At 41.3% G+C, this 19,843-nt stretch overlaps 1 protein-coding gene across 2 annotated transcripts in view; it reads right to left on the bottom strand.

Moving 5' to 3' along the window:
- Positions 1 to 18,426: 18,426 nt before the first annotated feature.
- Positions 18,427 to 19,843, bottom strand: part of LOC311083238 (ras-specific guanine nucleotide-releasing factor RalGPS1) — a 140,752-nt gene continuing 139,335 nt past the window's right edge. The window contains exon 20 of one of the 2 annotated variants that reach the window (XM_084114633.1): positions 18,427 to 19,686. In XM_084114633.1, coding sequence (XP_083970759.1) covers positions 19,657 to 19,686 — 30 coding nt within the window. In that variant the 3' untranslated portion in view covers positions 18,427 to 19,656. The remainder of the gene's footprint in view (positions 19,687 to 19,843) is intronic. The other variant, XM_084114634.1, reaches the window with a different exon arrangement.

Genomic DNA, 19,843 nt, shown 5'->3' on the forward strand with positions numbered 1-19,843 from the left:
TTTGAGGATAGTGCGGGCTGCTGGTTACATGATGGAAATAACAGTCTTTTGCAAAGTCAGCAAAGTCTGATGCTGCGAACTGAGGGCCATTGTCTGTAACTAGGACCTCTGGGACCGCGTGGCGAGCAAACATCGCTTTGAGCTTCTCCATCACATTTCTTGATGTTGTTGAAGTGAGAGAAGCAACTTCTATGTAGCGTGAAAAGTAGTCTATCAGCAGAACATAATCACCCTTGTTCCAATGGAAAAGATCTGCTGCCACTCTCTGCCATGGTCGTGAAGGTAATGGAGTGGTCAACAGGGGTTCTGGGTAACTGTAGCTGTTTTTGACACATGTTTCACACTGACTGACTTTGTCTTTGATTTGCTTTGTTATACCTGGCCACCATACTGACATTTGCGCTCTTGCCAAGCATTTTGTGATGCCTTGATGTCCCTGGTGCAACCTCTATAGGACTTCTTTTTGCATACTGCCAGGTATCACTAGTCGTTTTCCCTTCATCAGCAAACCCTCTGCATTGAGCAGGTCATGTCTGTGTTGGCAAAACAATGCTAGGTGTGGTGGAACACTCTTTTTTCCATCCCAACCTTTACGTACAAGAGAACTTAGCTGTCTGCACACTTCGTCCTCTTCCTGAGCCCTCTTTATTTGAGCAAGCTTGGTAGGTGTTGCTGGCAATTGTTGAATGACATGATCAACACTCACTTTTACCTCTTCCTCTCTTTTTAGGTCTGCTTCTGATGGCTTGTCTTTGAGTGGAGCTCTGGAGAGTGTCCGCTGTGATCAGATTTTTTCCAGGAACGTGCATGATCGTGTAGGAGAACCGCAGGAGTCGTAGACGAAATCTTAATATGCGTGGAGGCAGGTCATCTAGCGATCTCGAGCCAAGTAGACTGACTAGTGGCTTGTGGTCAGTCCTGACCACAAAATCCAGTCCCAGAAGATAGGTTTGAAATCTTTCACAGGCCCACGTGATTGCTAGGGCCTCCTTCTCAATTTGAGCATATCTTTTCTCTGTAGGCGTCATGCTCCTCGAACTGAAAGCAACAGGTCTCCATTCACCTGTAGGCTGCAGCTGAGATAATACTCCTCCTAATCCAAAGAAAGACGCATCAGCTGAAACTCTTGTATGTCGATCTGGATAGTACTGTGCTAATACTGCCGAAGAACTGAGTTCTTGCTTCAATTTTTCAAAAGCTTGTTGTCGTGGACTCCCCCACACCCAGACGTTTTCAGCTTTGAGCAGGTCTCTGATAGGTCCAGTCAACTCTGCAATGTTGGGTGAAAATTTTCCAACGTAATTCACCATGCCAAGGAATCTCTTGACATCAGCCGTATTTTAGGCTCTGGCATTTCTTTGATAGCTTTTATTTTGTCTGGGTCAGCTCGTATGCCTTCTGCACTGACAATGTGTCCTAGGAACCTAACCTGAGGCACTGCAAATTGACATTTTTCGTTCAGTGTCAACCCTTTCTGTTCCAGATGGTTCAGGACCTTGATAAGTCTTACATCATGTTCTTTACGTGTAGCACCGAACACCAGGATGCCATCTGCGTGGCACAGTGTGCCCTCCAGGCCCTCCAGCAGTTGTGTCAACCGTTTCTGAAAGTGTTCAGGTGCTGAGGAAATGCCAAATGGAAGGCGGTTAAAACAGTATCTTCCATAAGGCGTAATGAAGGTAGTGAGCGCGACCGAATCTTTATGCAAAGGAATCTGCCAGAATCCAGCAGTAGCATCCAACTTAGAGAACACTGTTGCGCCTGACAGTTTAGCCAGTGTTTCATCAACTGCAGGAAGAATATTGCTATTTAGATGTGTTAAATCAACGCAGATTCGAATCTTGCCATTTGGTTTCGGCACTATCACCATACCTGAACACCACTCTCTTTCACTCTATTCATCATGGGCAAGGACACTCGACGAGGGGCAGCCTGAGCAAATGGAGTGGTTAACTCTTTGAGTTTGATTTTGTATTCTCCTTCCAATTTTCCAAGTCCTGTGAAGACTTTTGGGAACATCTCTTTGTAGTTCGGATCTGCTGTTTGCATTGCATCCACTGTGTGAAGTAAGTCCAGCTCTTTTATGGCTGGTAGTCCAAGGAGAGGGGACACCAGTCTTGGTATCACAAACACTGGGTGTTTTATCACTCTTCCCAGATGTCAAAGTGATGCTTTAAACTGCCCTCTCACCTGTATTGACATGTTGCTTGGTCCACACAGCTTTTTGTTCGGAGGTCTGAGAACACCGTGGCTCATCTTTGAGTACATGCTCTCTGGGATGGCTGTCACTGCTGCTCCTGTGTCCAGTTTGAAAAGAATTTGCTCGCCGTTCACTGCAATTAACTTTTGCCAGACATCAGTCGAATTCTCAGACTTTACGACTCCCAGGAACACAGTCTCTATGCTCTCTGTCTCATCACAATGATATATTTCCTCCAGTCTTTTCTTTGTTTTGTAGACTGCAGCGAAGTGGCCTTTTTTGTTGCACTTCCTGCACTCAGCCTCCCTCGCTGGACAGCTATTCAGTGAGTGTGCTTGTGGCTTTCCACATCTGCCACATCCCTTGCTGGCTTCATTGTGTTTTGTACTGTCTTGTCGTCTTTGCAGTCCTTTATGTGCAAATCTTGGTTTCATTTTGTATTTTAACATGTCCATGTTTACCTCATTTGAGTCACCGCTTGCTTGTCTTAAGATCGTCTGCTGCTTTTTTATTTCTTCACTTTGTCTTATCTTTGTGATGGCTTTAATGAGTGTGAGCTCGGGGTCAAGCTGTAATCTCTCTGACAATCCGTGATCTCTTATGCCAACTACCAGTCTGTCTCGTATCATTTCCTCTTGAAGGACTCCATACTGGCAATTTTCTGCTAGTTTATGAACTGCAGTGATGAACATTCCAGCTGATTCGCCCTGTTCTTGGCACCTCTTGTTGAATTTAGCCCTCTCGTAGATCACGTTGTGTTTACATACGAAGTGTTTCTCGAACGCTTCTTTAACTTTGTCATATTTTTTTCTGTCTTCTTCAGAAAGAGCCAGCGTGCACATGATATCATCAGCTTTATCTCCCATTGTGTAGATAAGCGAATTAACTTGATATTCTTGGCTTCTTTCACTAATTCCAGCTGCTATGCGGAATCTCTCATATCGTCTAATCCAATTTGGCCAGCTGCCAAAATCATTGAAGTCGAAATGTTCAGGCGGGCTTATTGAGAACAAAGTATCCATCTTATATGTCTACCTTGATGCTGTTTTATATTGAATTTTCTTCTGGGTTTTTTTTCTTCTTTTTTTTCTCTCTCTTCTTGTTTATCGTCTCGCAGCTGCCGCCGTGCCGATCGCATGATCTCGTTTGTTTCCTCGAAACTTCACTTACAAACTCTTGTTTTCGCCGCGCTGGTGCCGTGCGGATGACTGTTATCTCTTAGAAAGCGACTTAAATCCGCTTCTGACACCATGTTAGATTATTCGTTGAATTCCGCCACTGACCAGGTAAAACCTTGTCTAAAGTCAGTGGCGTGTTGCGCATGTTATTCAGATGCTATTTTAAGGGCGCATGCTTGGCCATAATCAATGTAGCGTGTGCACAACGCACATACACTTTGCTTGTCTCATCTACACACAGACACAGCAGTTTTCATTTTTAGAAAACCATACATTATTACAAGGAAAAATATTAACACACGAGGGAAATCATTGTGGTGTCCATGAAGATGTGAAAAAATAGGCATAAATCTAGCTTACACATTTAGCCAAATTATTATACGACTGTTTAACCGAAGTTAATTTGGGTGGGTTTCTCCATCCCCAATGTCACTTCTCTGTGTTTTACGGCCCTGACGAGAACGTCGGTCTCCTCGGCTGTGAACCGCTCCTGGCGTGCGTCTGGCAAATCCGCCGTTATTATAGCAATCCGCCATGGAACAAGTGCGCCTGCTCTTAAAGGGAATGTGAGATGTCGCTCTGATTGGTTTATTTCACGTTACGCCCAAACCACACCTATGAATAATGAAGCTACTTCAGACCAACCCGTTTTAGATCCGAGATCCGCCCACAAAGTTACTTGCGTTTCGCGCTTGATACTTGCGTTTCAGATCGTTAAAATAGGGCCCTCTATCTCTTTTTGAAGATTTTTCTGAAGAATATAAGTATATTTCTGAAGAATATGTGCACGACATAGAGCCGACAGTGTGGTCGTTTACCTTCTTTCGTTCAATATTAGAGGCCTATATGTGACATTAAAAACAGAGGTCGCCACACTGCACAGCTATTTGTTGGAAAAAGTAGCTATTTTGTTCTGAAAGCAGAGCTCCTCTCATAGCTACTTATAACGGACGGTGCGTGTCCACTTGCGCTGAGTAAGCACCATGTATGGAGCACTAAACACACCGAGCCTTATAGGCCTACGGCTCGGTTTAATATCCTTGCCATCATCATTTCATTTTGTAGAAATTGTTTATCCACAGATCCGAAGAGTATGTTGTTGTTCTTATAAATAATCATTCTAGAAATGAGACAAACCGCCACACAGTATGAACGAATTATCAGCGTGAATCAGCGACTGCCGCACGTTACAGTCAAAGAAATGGCTGCTGTTGATTATATCTGCGCGAAATAAAAACACATACATGTTATATGTATTTGTAATAATACACTTTACAAATTATACACTACAGATAGCCACTGCGTATAGTGCAAATCTTAAGACTGCATAAACAGCTGGCCTGGCGCTGTCCTGAAACTGCTGTGACGTATGGCTCTGTGGTTCAGCATTCAAACAATACAAAATCAAAGCATTTTTCTGTTTTAGTTTCTTTTTTACTTTCATTTCCGTGCATCAACGGAAAAAAAAGGAGAAACGGCTTGTTTTTCCATCGTTTGATTCTAGAGTATTAGATGACAATTAAAATAACGGTCCTTTTTTATTTTTAAAATTCTCTAGAAAAGATTTTCTTCTCTATAGGCATGGGTTCAATGTTTTGGACCAGCTGTAGTTTGTTTATTAAGCGTGCAGGGCAACCACCCATTAGAGCATTACAATAATCTAGCATTGAGGTCATGAATGCATGAACTAACTGTTCCGCATTTGTCATTGAGAGCATTATGTCAAAATTTTGATATATTTTTAAGATGGAATAATGCGGTTTTACATATGCTAGAAACGTGGCTTTCAAACGAAAGATTGGTGGTATTATACCCGCGTCCAGACCTCTGGAAACTCACCGGTATCAATAAGGATGTTAACTAACCAGCCTCCAAGGTTAGCTCTTATTTTGATCCGATTTCCGCTTGTGATAACACTTCCTATAGTAACGGAGGCCACACAACCCTATTGGGGATTGTTATATTTCGCTAGTAGGATAGCAAGATCTGCATGGTTTTATACAGGCCATCTTGGCTCAATGATTGTTCTTCGATTTGTTTTGGGGTATTCTCTGAATAATTCTTTTTTGCAATCAAATTCCCCAAGTGTCCGAGTATTTCGTTGTCATTTTTAGAATGCATTGTTTGATTGGTTTGCACTCTTTTTAGTTTGAAACATTCTGAATAGTATGGTTGTTTTTCTTTTCAAAATGTTTCACAATTCAAAATATAACATCAAAATAGTTTCAAAGAGTCAGCATACCTGGCAATAGAGACACACAGCAACAGTGTGGGACGTTTTGTTTACAGATGCTTCCTTGAGTGGTTTGCCAATTCCCTTTAAATACCCAAATGGAACAAAAGAACAATAAACTAGCACCCACATATTTATCTAGCCTTTGTTGGACTTTTACTTGAGCCCAAATGGTCACATCTGATTTTGTTGGATGAAGACAAATGTTTATCAAAGATCTCCCGCAGCAGAAGAATGGGTATTGTTTTCTTAGTTCTGACTGTTCTGCTGATGCGGGAATGCAATCCCTTTACCATTCGCACCAGAAGTATTTATTTTGACCTCACATAATACACTGTTTTATGTCTGAAGAGTCACTTCCACACTAACTGAACTGAGTCCATTACATCCACACAAACTGAACTGAGTCAATTGCATTGCACTCAGACTTCAGGTGTACACATACAGGTTGATTCTTTATTATTTTTTTATTTGATTGTCATTGATGAATGATATTTTGTTTTCAAGTGGTGATTTGTAAAGGAGAAAGACAGTCTCATGTGATGTGTGCAAAGTGATAAGTGCGTGTTGAATTGAAGTGAGAGAAATTTCAGTGAATACAGTTACTGTTCAGTGAACTGAACTGTTCATTAATTCATTTTATTATTATTCATTAATTCATTTTATTTCATATTTCATTTTATACATTGGTTTAATTATATATATTTTTAATCTAGTTAGTACTGTAACCATTTAAACAGTGCAGACACACATTTAAAATCATTAATCATTTTTTTTTTTCTTTTGATTAATGCAAGGTGTGAGACGCTGAACCCGGGACTCCAGATACTATTATAATAAGTTGTGATTATATGTATTTGGTGAGCTCAGACCCAAGGAGATAATTTTCCTCCTTTTCTTTATTATTATTATTTATTTATTTTCCGCTGTTGAATCCTACTAATGGGTTACAATTACATGTTGTCCACTATTATGTTTCAAGTTTATGTCAAATTTGTTATGGTAAACATATTGTAATCTAAAGTAGGCTAAAAGGATGTTATTTGGCATAATATATTAAAATCAATATAAAACTGTCACTCATCTCAGACTTCATCGCAATCTCAGACTTCATCGCAATCTCAGAAAGTTCCGTTTTAATCAGTGAAGGCATCTGCACTGCATAATTACTCTTTTATTTAAATTGTGACTACACTTTGTTATAATGAGAGATTCTGACTAACTTACACCTTACACCAATTACACCTTTGATTGGCCATTGCATTCAAGAAATCAGCAGACATGTCTGTGATTGGCTTCATTGCTCAATGCTGCAAAATCACATTGTAAATAGAAACCCTTTGACGCTCTCCAGAAGGCAAACACAGATACACACTGGAGCGTTTGTAAATCAGTTTCTCCAATCTGATATTATTATAGTATTAACCTGAGGGTGCTCTTGCTTTCGTTTGAGGGTGCTTAGCACCACCTAGCACCGCTGTAGAACCGGACCTGCCTTTTGTGGCGCCCAACCAGGCGCCTATGCCACGGGCTGCCCTGCTCAGCTCCTGGAGGGCCACAATCCTTTTCTTTCAGTTTCTTTCTAACACACATACATTTAGTTTTAAAATAACCCTGAAGGACTTGATTAGCTTGATCAATTGTGTTTAATTAGGGTTGAAGCTAAACTGCAGGACTGTGGCCTCCAGGAACTAAATTTGAAACATATGCACTGGATCAATTCAATGGGACACATTTTAAATTTACTGCTAATCTTTAGCTAAATAATAGATAGTAGCTGTACATGTTGGCAAATTAACAAAGTGCATAACCTAAAGTAGACATAACTGTCATGATGAAAATGTACATGCAAAAATTATTTTTTAGCACTTTTCCTATGTGCTTCTCAGTAACAGAATATCTAGAGAATCATCTGAATATCAGTTCCTCAAAATGATGTGGAAGTGCATGCTTTTAAGGAACATGATTTCATAAATGATAAATATCATTTATGAAATTTTGTTCTTTAAAAACATCCACTTCCACATCAACACTTTCTATTTATGTTGTGTTTTGGTGTATATTATGGTTCTGTCAGTCACTGTATAGGAGAAAATGTCTTTTGTGTCTCACAGCAAACAAGCTAGATATTACAAAATTGTTAAACGATTATAGAAATGTTATTCATTTAAGGCCTGGTTTCACAGACAGGGTTTAGATTAAGACAGGAGTAGGCCTTAGTTCAATTAGGGTATTTAAGTAGCTTTTATAAAACATGCCTCAAAGCTTAAAACACCTCAAACATGCATTTGAGGGTACGTTTACACACTAACGATATGCTTAAAACGGAGAAGTTTTTCCTTTGAGTGTTCCGTGTACAGACCCCCGTTCACACGGATCCGCGAAAACGACTGAAAAACCCTGTATTTCGCTGCCAGGCCATTATATGGCGATGAAAATTGTAGACTGAACATGTAATATGCATGTGCATGACGTCAGCGTCTTCAGAGATTCACGTTTTTGTTTTTGTCTCTTTCATATTCAGTATTTTTGCATAGAGCTTGTTGGTGTATAACAATGATTATTAAGGAAGTTGGGAAAATAATCCGACGCCTTGCATTTGGCAATTAATGCGTTTGAATGGCCGACCATCACAGGTGCAATGTCAGTGCTGATTGACACCAATTTAGACATTAGTAGCTTTGTTTTGTCTAAATTTTGTTTCGAAGAGGACATCGTGGAAAAAAGTCTACCCACTCTGCATGGAAATTTTAAGTTTTGGGCCTCTAGACTAGATTACTGTAATGCATTACTGATTGTCCTTCATCCTCAATAAACAAACTAAAGTTAGTCCAAAATGCAGCTGCTAGAGTTCTTAATGGGTCAAGAAAATGTGATCATGAAACACCAATTTTACCATCTCTACACTGGTTACCTATTAAGTATCGATCATTAAGTATTGCTACTGACCTATAAGGCCCTAAATGATTTAGCTCCTGTATATTTAACTAATCTTCGATTGCCTTACAATCCATCACGTTCTTTAAGATCAGAAAACTCTGGGCTTCTGATAGTGAATATAAGACCACTAAAGGAGGGACAGCGTTTTCACTTTTGGCTCCTAAACTCTGGAATAGCCTTCCTGATAATGTCCGTGGATTAGACTCACTCTCCCAGTTTTAATCTAGATTAAAAACGCATTATCCTTGCATAATGTTATGGACACCGGGGAAGGTATTTTACTACCTTAAACAACACTTTTAAAATTAATTGGCTTAAAAATTCCCTTAATAATCCCTCTTTACTTTATTTTCATAAGCAGATGCTCTTGGCATGGTCCCTAATATACAAACACAACTTTTCCCCACACAGATGTTACTTATTACTTATGGAACAATAAGGATATTCTCTACAAGAATAAATCACTTTTTTTTTTCTTTTTTTTTACAACTGGTTCAAAAATTACCTTCTTTTAGTTGGACAGCTTTTTAATTCATAGGGCAGACTGTACACCTATTTAGATTTTTTACAAAAAATATAAAATTCCTATATTCTTTTGCCCTGGATTTCTTGCCTCTGGCTGTTTCAGCACTACATGTTTTTTTGAATGCATCAAATATTAGATACATACACATTAATTGGGAGCTTAAACAAGGGGTAAGAAAAAAAAAATAATAATAGTGGTGATAATAACAATAATAGTAATAATAAATAATAATAATTTTTTTAAATTAAAATCACATACGCAGGATAAGTATGGCATGGGCGTGGTGACCTGGGCTTTGCACGGAGCTGGTTCCACGCTCCATGTCTCGCTTTTTTATTGCAACACACTAGCTGACATACATATATGTCTATCACGAGCAAAAAATAAATAAAAGGGAAGAAGAAGAAAAAAAAAAAAAAAAAACACAGCAAACAAACAGGGTAAGCATGGCATGTGCGTGACAGCCGGAGGTGGGGAGTGTTCTTGGGTTCTCCTCTTCTTGGTGGCCCATTGTAGTGTGGCGTGGGCTGGGGACTAAATTATGGGATCGGAGGAAAGGATGCAGCCTTTTTAATACCATATTAGTAATAGCCTTACTATTGTTATTATTATTATTTGTCCTCTTCCTTGTCGTCCAACCTCCCCCTTATTCCTGATGAAAAGTCTAGTTGCTATTATTATCGCTACTACCATTAATATTATTGTATTTTCATATAAGACTATATTATCATATCTTACTCATCCTCCAGTTATTATTTTTACTATTATAATCATCATTATTATTATTGTCATAAATATATTTGTATTTATTTATCATTATTTAGTTAAAAAAAAAATCTGTAAGATGTTACTCTGTTAAGATACTTCCACTCACACACCCAGTTACACTTGCACACACACGCGCACACACACACACACACACACACACACACACACACACACACACACACACACACACACACACCATGTTGGTAGTTGTTATGTATGTTTTGTTGGCCTTGGTGTTTTTTGTTGTATCTGTCACCTGTAAGTATTTGATTGCATAATAAAAAAAATAATAATACAAAAAGCAACTTTCTGTTGCAAGGTTCTACATTTCCATGGCCATGTACTTACTCTTTGAACGCTGGTTACTGGTCGTAACCATGGTTCTATGAATGGTGGAAGACCGCCAGAGATTGTCAATACATGGTGGAAGGAGTCGCGTCTCGCGCATTACATCGAGAATCGCATATCAATTCAGTCACACGTGACCTCGACCGCTGACATGTCAGAAGCTACAGTGAGGAAAATAAGTATTTGAACACCCTGCTATTTTGCAAGTTCTCCCACTTAGAAATCATGGAGGGGTCTGAAATTGTCATCGTAGGTGCATGTCCACTGTGAGAGACATAATCTAAAAAAAAAATTCCAGAAATCACAATGTATGATCAAAATCTCGCAATACATGGCCCCGGTCATCCTCTCCTTAATACAGTGCAGTCGCCCTGTCCCATGTGCAGAAAAACACCCCCAAAGCATGATGCTACCACCCCCATGCTTCACAGTAGGGATGGTGTTCTTGGGATGGTACTCATCATTCTTCTTCCTCCAAACACGTTTAGTGGAATTATGACCAAAAAGTTCTATTTTGGTCTCATCTGACCACATGACTTTCTCCCATGACTCCTCTGGATCATCCAAATGGTCATTGGCAAACTTAAGACGGGCCTTGACATGTGCTGGTTTAAGCAGGGGAACCTTCCGTGCCATGCATGATTTCAAACCATGACGTCTTAGTGTATTACCAGCAGTAACCTTGGAAACGATGGTCCCAGCTCTTTTCAGGTCATTGACCAGCTCCTCCCGTGTTGTTCTGGGCTGATTTCTCACCTTTCTTAGGATCATTGAGACCCCACGAGGTGAGATCTTGCATGGAGCCCCAGTCCGAGGGAGATTGACAGTCATGTTTACCTTCTTCCATTTTCTAATGATTGCTCCAACAGTGGACCTTTTTTCACCAAGCTGCTTGGCAATTTCCCATGTAGCCCTTTCCAGCCTTGTGGAGGTGTACAATTTTGTCTCTAGTGTCTTTGGACAGCTCTTTGGTCTTGGCCATGTTAGTAGTTGGATTCTTACTGATTGTATGGGGTGGACAGGTGTCTTTATGCAGCTAACGACGTCAAACAGGTGCATCTAATTTAGGATAATAAATGGAGTGGAGGTGGACATTTTAAAGGCAGACTAACAGGTCTTTGAGGGTCAGAATTCTAGCTGATAGACAGGTGTTCAAATACTTATTTGCAGCTGTATCATACAAATAAATAGTTAAAAAATCATATATTGTGATTTCTGGATTTTTTTTTTTTTGATTATGTCTCTCACAGTGGACATGCACCTACGATGACAATTTCAGACCCCTCCATGATTTCCAAGTGGGAGAACTTGCAAAATAGCAGGGTGTTCAAATACTTATTTTCCTCACTGTATATCAGCTTCCGAATACGTCACAGTCGGTATCTTTAGTCATTCTCAATCCGAGTGACCAGAGACTCTGGCGGTCTTCCATCATTCATAGAACCACGTTTACGACCAGTAACCAGCGTTCTATTGCACTGTTCCAGACCGCCAGAGACGGTCAATACATGGTGGAAGATGAATGTAGCCAAGTCACAAGGATGTGAAGCTCAAGCATTTTCTGGCAATATAGCAGAACTAAAAGTTGTAGGAGCCACATTCATTCTATAGAACCTTGTGAATGTGCAAGGTGATGCCCATGTAGCTGCTGCACATATCTCTGAGAAAGGCACACCACGTAATGCTGCCCAAGAAGTGGCCACTGCCTGAGTCGAATGACATTTAACAGATGTAGGCAATATGTGGCCTGTTGAACGATATGCCTCACCAATAGTGTCCGCTACCCAGTGAGAGAGCCTTTGCTTTGACAAGGGTGCACCTTTCCTACCGGTCCCAAAGCAAACAAAAAGTTGGTCAGTGGTACGCCATGGGGCAGTCTTTGATACATACTGCCTCAACATACGGACTGGACATAGAGCCGCCTTGTCCTCTTGTATAAACGCCGCTAGCTGAATGGGTTGGTTTGTGAATTGAGGCGACAATACCTTGGGCTGAAATGCTGGGTTCGGCATAAGTGTAACTTGATTGCCCTCTGGCCCTCACCTGAGACACTGTGGACTCACCGACAGAGCATGTAACTCACCGACCCTTTTGGCTGATGTTATGGCTAACAGAAATGCTCTCTTCATAGAAAGGCTTTTAATATCTGCCTGTTCAATAGGTTCGTAAGGTGCTGAACACAACCTGTTCAACACCACCCATAAATCCCACTGGGTACACACTGCCTGTACTGGTGGCTTTAGCCGTACAGCTCCTTTGAGAAAAGCCACCACTAGCCTATTTGCACCAATTGATGCCTGCTCCATAGGATCCCGATAAGCAGACAGGGCAGCGTTAGAGTGTTAGAGTTGATAAGAGACTGAACCAAGGCATTGCTGACCAACAAGGAGCCACCAGAATGAGCCTGTGATGCTTCTCCTGCACTCGTCTCAGGACGGACCAAAGGAGTGGAATTGGGGGAAAGGCATAGAGGACAAGATCTGGCCATTCGTGGGCCATGGCATCCTGGCCCAATGAACCTTCCTCCTCCTGCGCTGAAAACCCTAGCGGACAGTGAGTTGCTGTCCTGCTCGCCGAAAAGGTCCACAGCCGCTATTCCGTAGCTCATCCAAATTGACTGAACAACTTCCTTGTGCAGACACCATTCCCCTGGTCTCGGCTCCAAACAGGAAAGTTGCTACTATTGCAGCGACTGGGGATGTGAGTAGCTCTGACTGAAAGAAATGGGTTGTTTGCCCACAATAGAAGTCTTCTTGTCAACTGGAGTCAGGGTAGGGACCTGGTGGCCCCTTGGTGATTGATTAAAAATACCACTGTGGTATTGTCCGTCCTCACCAGAATGTGTCTCCCTGATAGTTCCTGCTTTAAATGTCTCAGGGTGAAAATACTGCCACAGTTCCAGCAGATTGATATGAACAGCCCTTAACTGTGGGTCCCAACTGCCCCGAATACCTCAGTGATGCCAAAGTCCTCCCCACCCACTGAGAGGGGCATCCGTGGTTACCACCTACCTGCTGGAGGTGGCCCAATTGACACTCCTTTCAGAAGAAATTGGTCCCTTCTCCAAAGTCTCAGAGAGGCTGCACAACTGGTTGTGACCCGAACCAGCGTGTGTCGATTGTGAACCGGTGACAAACGTTTGGCTATCAACCAGCGTTGGAATGGACGAAGATGCAACAGGCCTAGCTGAATGACTGATGACGCCACTGTGAGAAGACCTGTCAGTCTTAGGAAGCTGATAAAGGGTAGCTTGCAATGGACCTGAAACTTTAACAAGGTTCTCTGCAACACCTGCCTTCTGCCTTCCGTGAGGGTAGCTCTCATTCCCCTGGAATCCAATTGCATGCCCAGAAAGCACACTGTGAAAAAAGAACCCTGGTTAACCAATAAGTTCTACAACACTGACCTCAACTCCAGTGGCCGGAACACTGTGTTTGTAAAGACCCTGGATAACCAATGGGTCTGAAAACAATCCAATAAAGTCCAATAATCCAATAAATCCAATAAAGTCCAACGCGAAATTGCATATCTTTGTTTTTCCTCGAGACACAGCTACAGTGAGGAGCAATATTGCCAACCCAAAAGCTGTGCAGACTCAAGCAAGATCTCTCCTCGAGAATGACAAAGAGACCAACCATAAGGTATTCGGAAGCTGATATAGCTTCTGGCGACTCACTCTCCTCAGCGGGCGACTCACTCTCCTCACACAGCGAACGACTCACTCTCCTCAGCCGGTGACTCACTCTCCTCAGCCGGCGACTCACTCTCCTCAGCGGGCGACTCACTCTCCTGAGAGGGCGACTCACTCTCCTCAGCCGGTGACTCACTCTCCTCAGCCGGCGACTCACTCTCCTCAGCGGGCGACTCACTCTCCTCAGAGGGCGACTCACTCTCCTCAGCCGTCGACTCACTCTCCTCAGCCGGCGACTCACTCTCCTCAGCGGGCGACTCACTCCCCTCAGCGGGCGACTCACTCTCCTCAGTCGGCGACTCACTCTCCTCAGCGGGCGACTCACTCTCCTCAGCGGGCGACTCACTCTCCTCAGCCGGCGACTCACTCTCCTCAGCCGGCGACTCACTCTCCTCACACAGCGAGCGACTCACTCTCCTCAGCTGGTAACTCACTCTCCTCAGCAGGCGACTCACTCTCCTCAGCCGGCGACTCACTCTCCTCACACAGCGAGCGACTCACTCTCCTCAGCCGGCGACTCACTCTCCTCACACAGCGAGCGACTCACTCTCCTCAGCTGGCGACTCACTCTCCTCAGCTGGCGACTCACTCTCCTCAGCTGGCGACTCACTCTCCTCAGCTGGCGACTCACTCTCCTCAGCTGGCGACTCACTCTCCTCAGCGAACGAACCACTCTCCTCAGCGGGCGACTCACTCTCCTCACACAGCGAGCGACTCACTCTCCTCAGCTGGCGACTCACTCTCCTCAGCGGGCGACTCACTCTCCTCACACAGCGAGCGACTCACTCTCCTCAGCGGGCGACTCGCGACTCACTCTCCTCACACTGCGAGCGACTCACTCTCCTCAGTGGGCGACTCACTCTCCTCAGCGGGCGACTCACTCTCCTCAGCTGGCGACTCACTCTCCTCAGCGGGCGACTCACTCTCCTCAGCGGGCGACTCACTCTCCTCAGCAGGCGACTCACTCTCCTCACACAGCGAGCGACTCACTCTCCTCACACAGCGACTCACTCTCCTCAGCAGGCGACTCACTCTCCTCAGCCAGCGACTCACTCTCCTCAGCCGGCGACTCACTCTCCTCAGCGAACGAACCACTCTCCTCAGCTGGCGACTCACTCTCCTCAGCTGGCGACTCACTCTCCTCAGCCAGCGACTCACTCTCCTCAGCCGGCGACTCACCCTCCTCAGCCGGCGACTCACTCTCCTCAGCGGGCGACTCACTCTCCTCAGCGGGTGACTCACTCTCCTCACACAGCGAGCGACTCACTCTCCTCAGCCAGCGACTCACTCTCCTCAGCTGGCGACTCACTCTCCTCAGCGAGCGACTTTTTTATTTTATTTTTTATTTTTATTAAACATTACAATGCATTAAATCATTACAGATAAACATGGAAAAAAGAGTGAGTCGCCAGCTGAGGAGAGTGAGTCGCTCGCTGTGTGAGGAGAGTGAGTCGCTCGCTGAGGAGAGTGAGTCGCCAGCTGAGGAGAGAGAATAGCTCGCTGTGTGAGGAGAATGAGTTGCTCGCTGTGTGAGGATAAAGATCCACCACCGGCCTATCAGTGGGGAATATCAGTAGCTAGTGGCTATAGTAAAGTGACATCCCACAACAAGTCAGTCCTATTTTTGGATAATTTGATGTGAATTGTACATAATTGTACATTACTTAACTTACATAAACGTTTATTTTTTTTAACAGATCAACTGTTATGACTATATATGTTTCTAAGATGTTTAATGATCCATTACAATCAGTGTGTGTGTAAATGCTTTTAATCCACTATGAACTTTATGTGTCTGAAAGCAGTTGAAGGAAGTGTCCAGGTTTTATTTCACCAATGTTCCACATAACTGGTTGTTCCAGTAGTCCAGGTTATGTGTTTGTTAGGGAAGTATTAACAGGTAAGTATTAACAGTGTCTTTAAATTACCATTTATATTTATGCATTTGGTAAACACTTTTACTCAAAGTGACTTGCATTATTAATATTCAAGGTATACATTTAATCAGATCATGCATTCCCTGGTAATTGAACCAATGACCTTGTCTTTGCTAGCACCATGCTATACTGTTTGAGCAACAGGAACACTATACACTATTCACCAAAAGGCATACACCTGTCATCTAAAGTGCCACACACTGGGTGCATTTTATCTACAAAAGGAGTAACATGTTATCCTTGAAATAAATAGTACATATGCCTTATGTGCACAAAATGGAAGGAACTTGAATGTGAATTTCATTCATGAAGTCAGTTTTAGGTTTTAAATTTTGTGGCCAAAAATACTTTTGTCTTTCTGTGTGCAAAATACATAAAAGTGTAACTTTCTGAAAACCGAAGATGTATTGAACAGATAATATGAACTTAGATGATTTTAATAAAGAATTTGACAGAGTGCTGAGGTGACATAAACACGGACCATCGCTCAAGTTAGGATGTCTATATAAACTAAAAATCCACAAAGAAAAGTTTAATTTAAATGTCCTTGAGTTGACACTGTAAAGGACAGATCAGAGATTTGTCACAATTTATATGAATCATTGTTTGTAGGGAATAACTGATAAAAAGCAGTTATCTTTACTCACATATCAGGTGGCTGTTTATGCTTTCTTGTGCCATCATAGCTGCACATGCAATAAAAGGGGTAAATAAATATTGAAACATGGTTTACATGTCAGACAAATAGTCTCTTCCTGTCTTAGTGGCGGTTCTTGGTTGAAATGAGCTGGAAACAAAGTTGATAGTCATTAACCAGGTTACACAAGACTAGTATTTTACTGAGCTCCAGATTCAGATAACATCACGAGGGAAGCTGGAAGAGAGACTGAAAATAAAATTAAATAATGTTTAATACATTTAAATTGAGCTAGCATTATAAACAAACCAAAAAATAAAACATACCATCAATCTTCTCCAGTCCATATATTTCTGCTGCAAATGTTTTTATCGTGTATTATCATGTCATAAACATGCATATTGCAATTATATTAGTAACTGGTAAATCTACATGACAAACACCTTTTATGATATGCCTATACAACTGAGAGATACTGTATAAGAATTAATGCAATTTTCTTTTTTCGCTATTGTTTTAGCAGATAGGTTTGCACTAACATGCCACTCGAGTGCACTAACCACTGATAAATCCAATAACCACAGATCTTTTCCATTCTCATAATCTCAAACCACAAACAAATGGTCAATGTTAACTTCCTACAGAAATCAAATGAAAATAAAGTGTAGACCAAGGCAAACCTGTGTTCACTGCATTTAATGTTTGTACAGAAGAATCAGCCTTTTAGCTGATAAACCACGTTCCACGATGGCAAACAAGAAATAATTTAGCAACATATTTACATGACAACACAAGAGTGAATTCACAGTCATAATGTACATGCAGCGCATCTGTACATGTGTGTGTCTGTGTGTTTTATGAAAGCGATCGCTCGGACAATACAGAAATAAAAACGTGTCTCTTCAACAAAAACAGTTTAATTCATACACAGAAAGGAAAAACTGATGCCAGATATATAATACTCGCAACAAATAACTAGTCAGTTTGCTGTGTGCTGCGATATTATTAGACTCAAGAGTGTTTTAAAAATATCTGACAATTCACTGTAAAGGGATAATTCGTACCAAAACGAAAATTTTGTCATTATTCACTCACCCTCATGCCGTTCCAAACCTCCAAATGGTCAATATATGGAAAAACTCAAATATGCCCTTTAATAATAAATCAGCATACTGGATCAATCAACATGAGGTGTAAATAATGACAGAATTTTCCTTCTGAAGAGAATTATTCCTCTGATTCTGCTTTATGTTTATTTCTGAAGCTGATATGAATGTACTCAGAGATTGTGGATTGTGTGTCCAGTGTTTCTCCTTGAGTGACAGACCTCTATAAGAGTTCAACGTCATTCAAACATGCTTATAACACACACACACACACACACACACACTTCATTACAATCATCAGTCCTGCACAGAAATTTGAGAAATAAACTTACAGACGACTACATTATTACCCAGTGTTGATCTTTCACTCGATCTGAATGAGCATCTCAAATCAATACTAAACGCTAAAACATCGTTGCCTGCCGTCAGATGCTTCACATTCTTAACTAAACTGATATAATCAGAATCAGACATAAAAGAATAGATATCTCTTCAAAATCAAAACTCTTTTCAGTTAATTACAGCTGTCATATCTGCACGTCATTGCATGTATTCCAGCATTGATGTTTATAGAGGATAAATCTCAGCTAAACATGTCCAGGTCACATTTCACAGCAAAACTAAAAAGATATCTATAAGGAATTATGTTTTGCATTAAGAAAATTGAGCGAATTCTTACTTTTTTTAAATCCTTGTGACATTTTCTTGACAATTAAGCATTTTAATTGCATTACAATATATATATATATAAAAAAATTCAATAATTTAAAAGAAATCAATAAGCATAAATTAAAGGCAGTACAATAAATATGACCATGATGTATAAATACTTACAATTTAAATAATATATCAGTGTTTTTTTGTATTACAATTTGGGGTTAAATGTGCTTAATTGCCATCAAAATAATGTCACAATGCAACAAATGTTTAAGCACAACCAATTTCTTTATTCATTTGTGGCTAAGAGATGACATATATATGTTAAGATATGACATGGACATGTTTTTGAAGGGTTTTGTGAGAGTCAGTAAGTGAATGTGAGCGCTTAAGATTTTTTCAATGATAATTTACATGATTTTTTGAGTGATAGTGATATAAAGCCGTTCTGTCCCGTTACAAGAAACACTTTCAAAGAAAATTAAATGTGACGAACACAAACTGCTTGCTTTTGTTGGACATATTTCAGCTGGTTTAAGTTGTGAGCTAAACCTACTTAAAATCAGGCAAAACTGTAATTTGACAGAAAAGTCACGAGAATTTGTTAATACTTAAAGCCCAAAACTAGCTTTTCCGAGTATAAAATGGCTAAAACTGAAAGTGGATACAGAATCCCTGATGTAAACAAGTCACACTCACAAATATCCTTCAGCTAGATCTGTCATTTTCACATCATAAAGTTGACCACAAATAAAAATCACTGTGCTTAAAAGAGATATGGTTAGAGATCTTGGCAACCATTGTGTGTGTGTAACTAAACCATGAACCGATGAGAGTCATTCGCTAGTTTAAGTCTTCTGCTTAGAGGAATTGTGCGGATCCATCTGTGTTTTGTTTGTTACAGCTCTTTGTAGGAGCAAATGCCTGTCAGTTTGGCTTTTTAGTCTTCGGCTACAGATGATTTCCAACAGGGACACATCAAGACTGGTGGCACGGCTTTCTCTTTCCTGTAAAACTCACTTATATCCACACATCGATGCCCATCTCAAGCTTCTGTGTTCAATTTAATTCCCACAATGCATGTGTTCAAGTAACATGCTCACTGAAGCGTCCACGACAGCGACACAAACACCTCGAGATCCAAAAGTCTCCATATTGAAGACATGAAGAGTTGAAACAGGGTAAATATACTTCCTTTCCTCCCACATCCTTTCCCAGAACTAGAGCGCAAACCTCCACGTCCAGGTCTGTAACAAACATCTTGATCTCAGTTGTGGACGTCGGGCTCATGGAGGGCCGGTGGAACAGATCGAGTCCTTCGGCTCAGTGACTCTTCAATATGGAAGGTTTTTGCTGAACTAAACATGTTCTACTCAATCTCTGTGGGCCTTTGGCACATTATAAACGTCTTCAGGCGAGAGCTACACAAGTCTGTTTACTCAAATGACATGAGATTCGCTGGAATCTAGAAGAGTGGAAAGAGCAATTATGGTATTATGCAGTTATGATGCTGAGATAATAGATTAGGGCTGGACAGTATGATGCTGGAGTTTAGATGATCACAGTAGCAGAGCAATGTCACAATCTGCTGCATTACTATTAAATCAGAATTTAGAGTCTTC

Source organism: Abramis brama (genome assembly GCF_963993115.1).
Source record: "Abramis brama genome assembly, chromosome: 5".
Taxonomy (NCBI): domain Eukaryota; kingdom Metazoa; phylum Chordata; class Actinopteri; order Cypriniformes; family Leuciscidae; genus Abramis; species Abramis brama.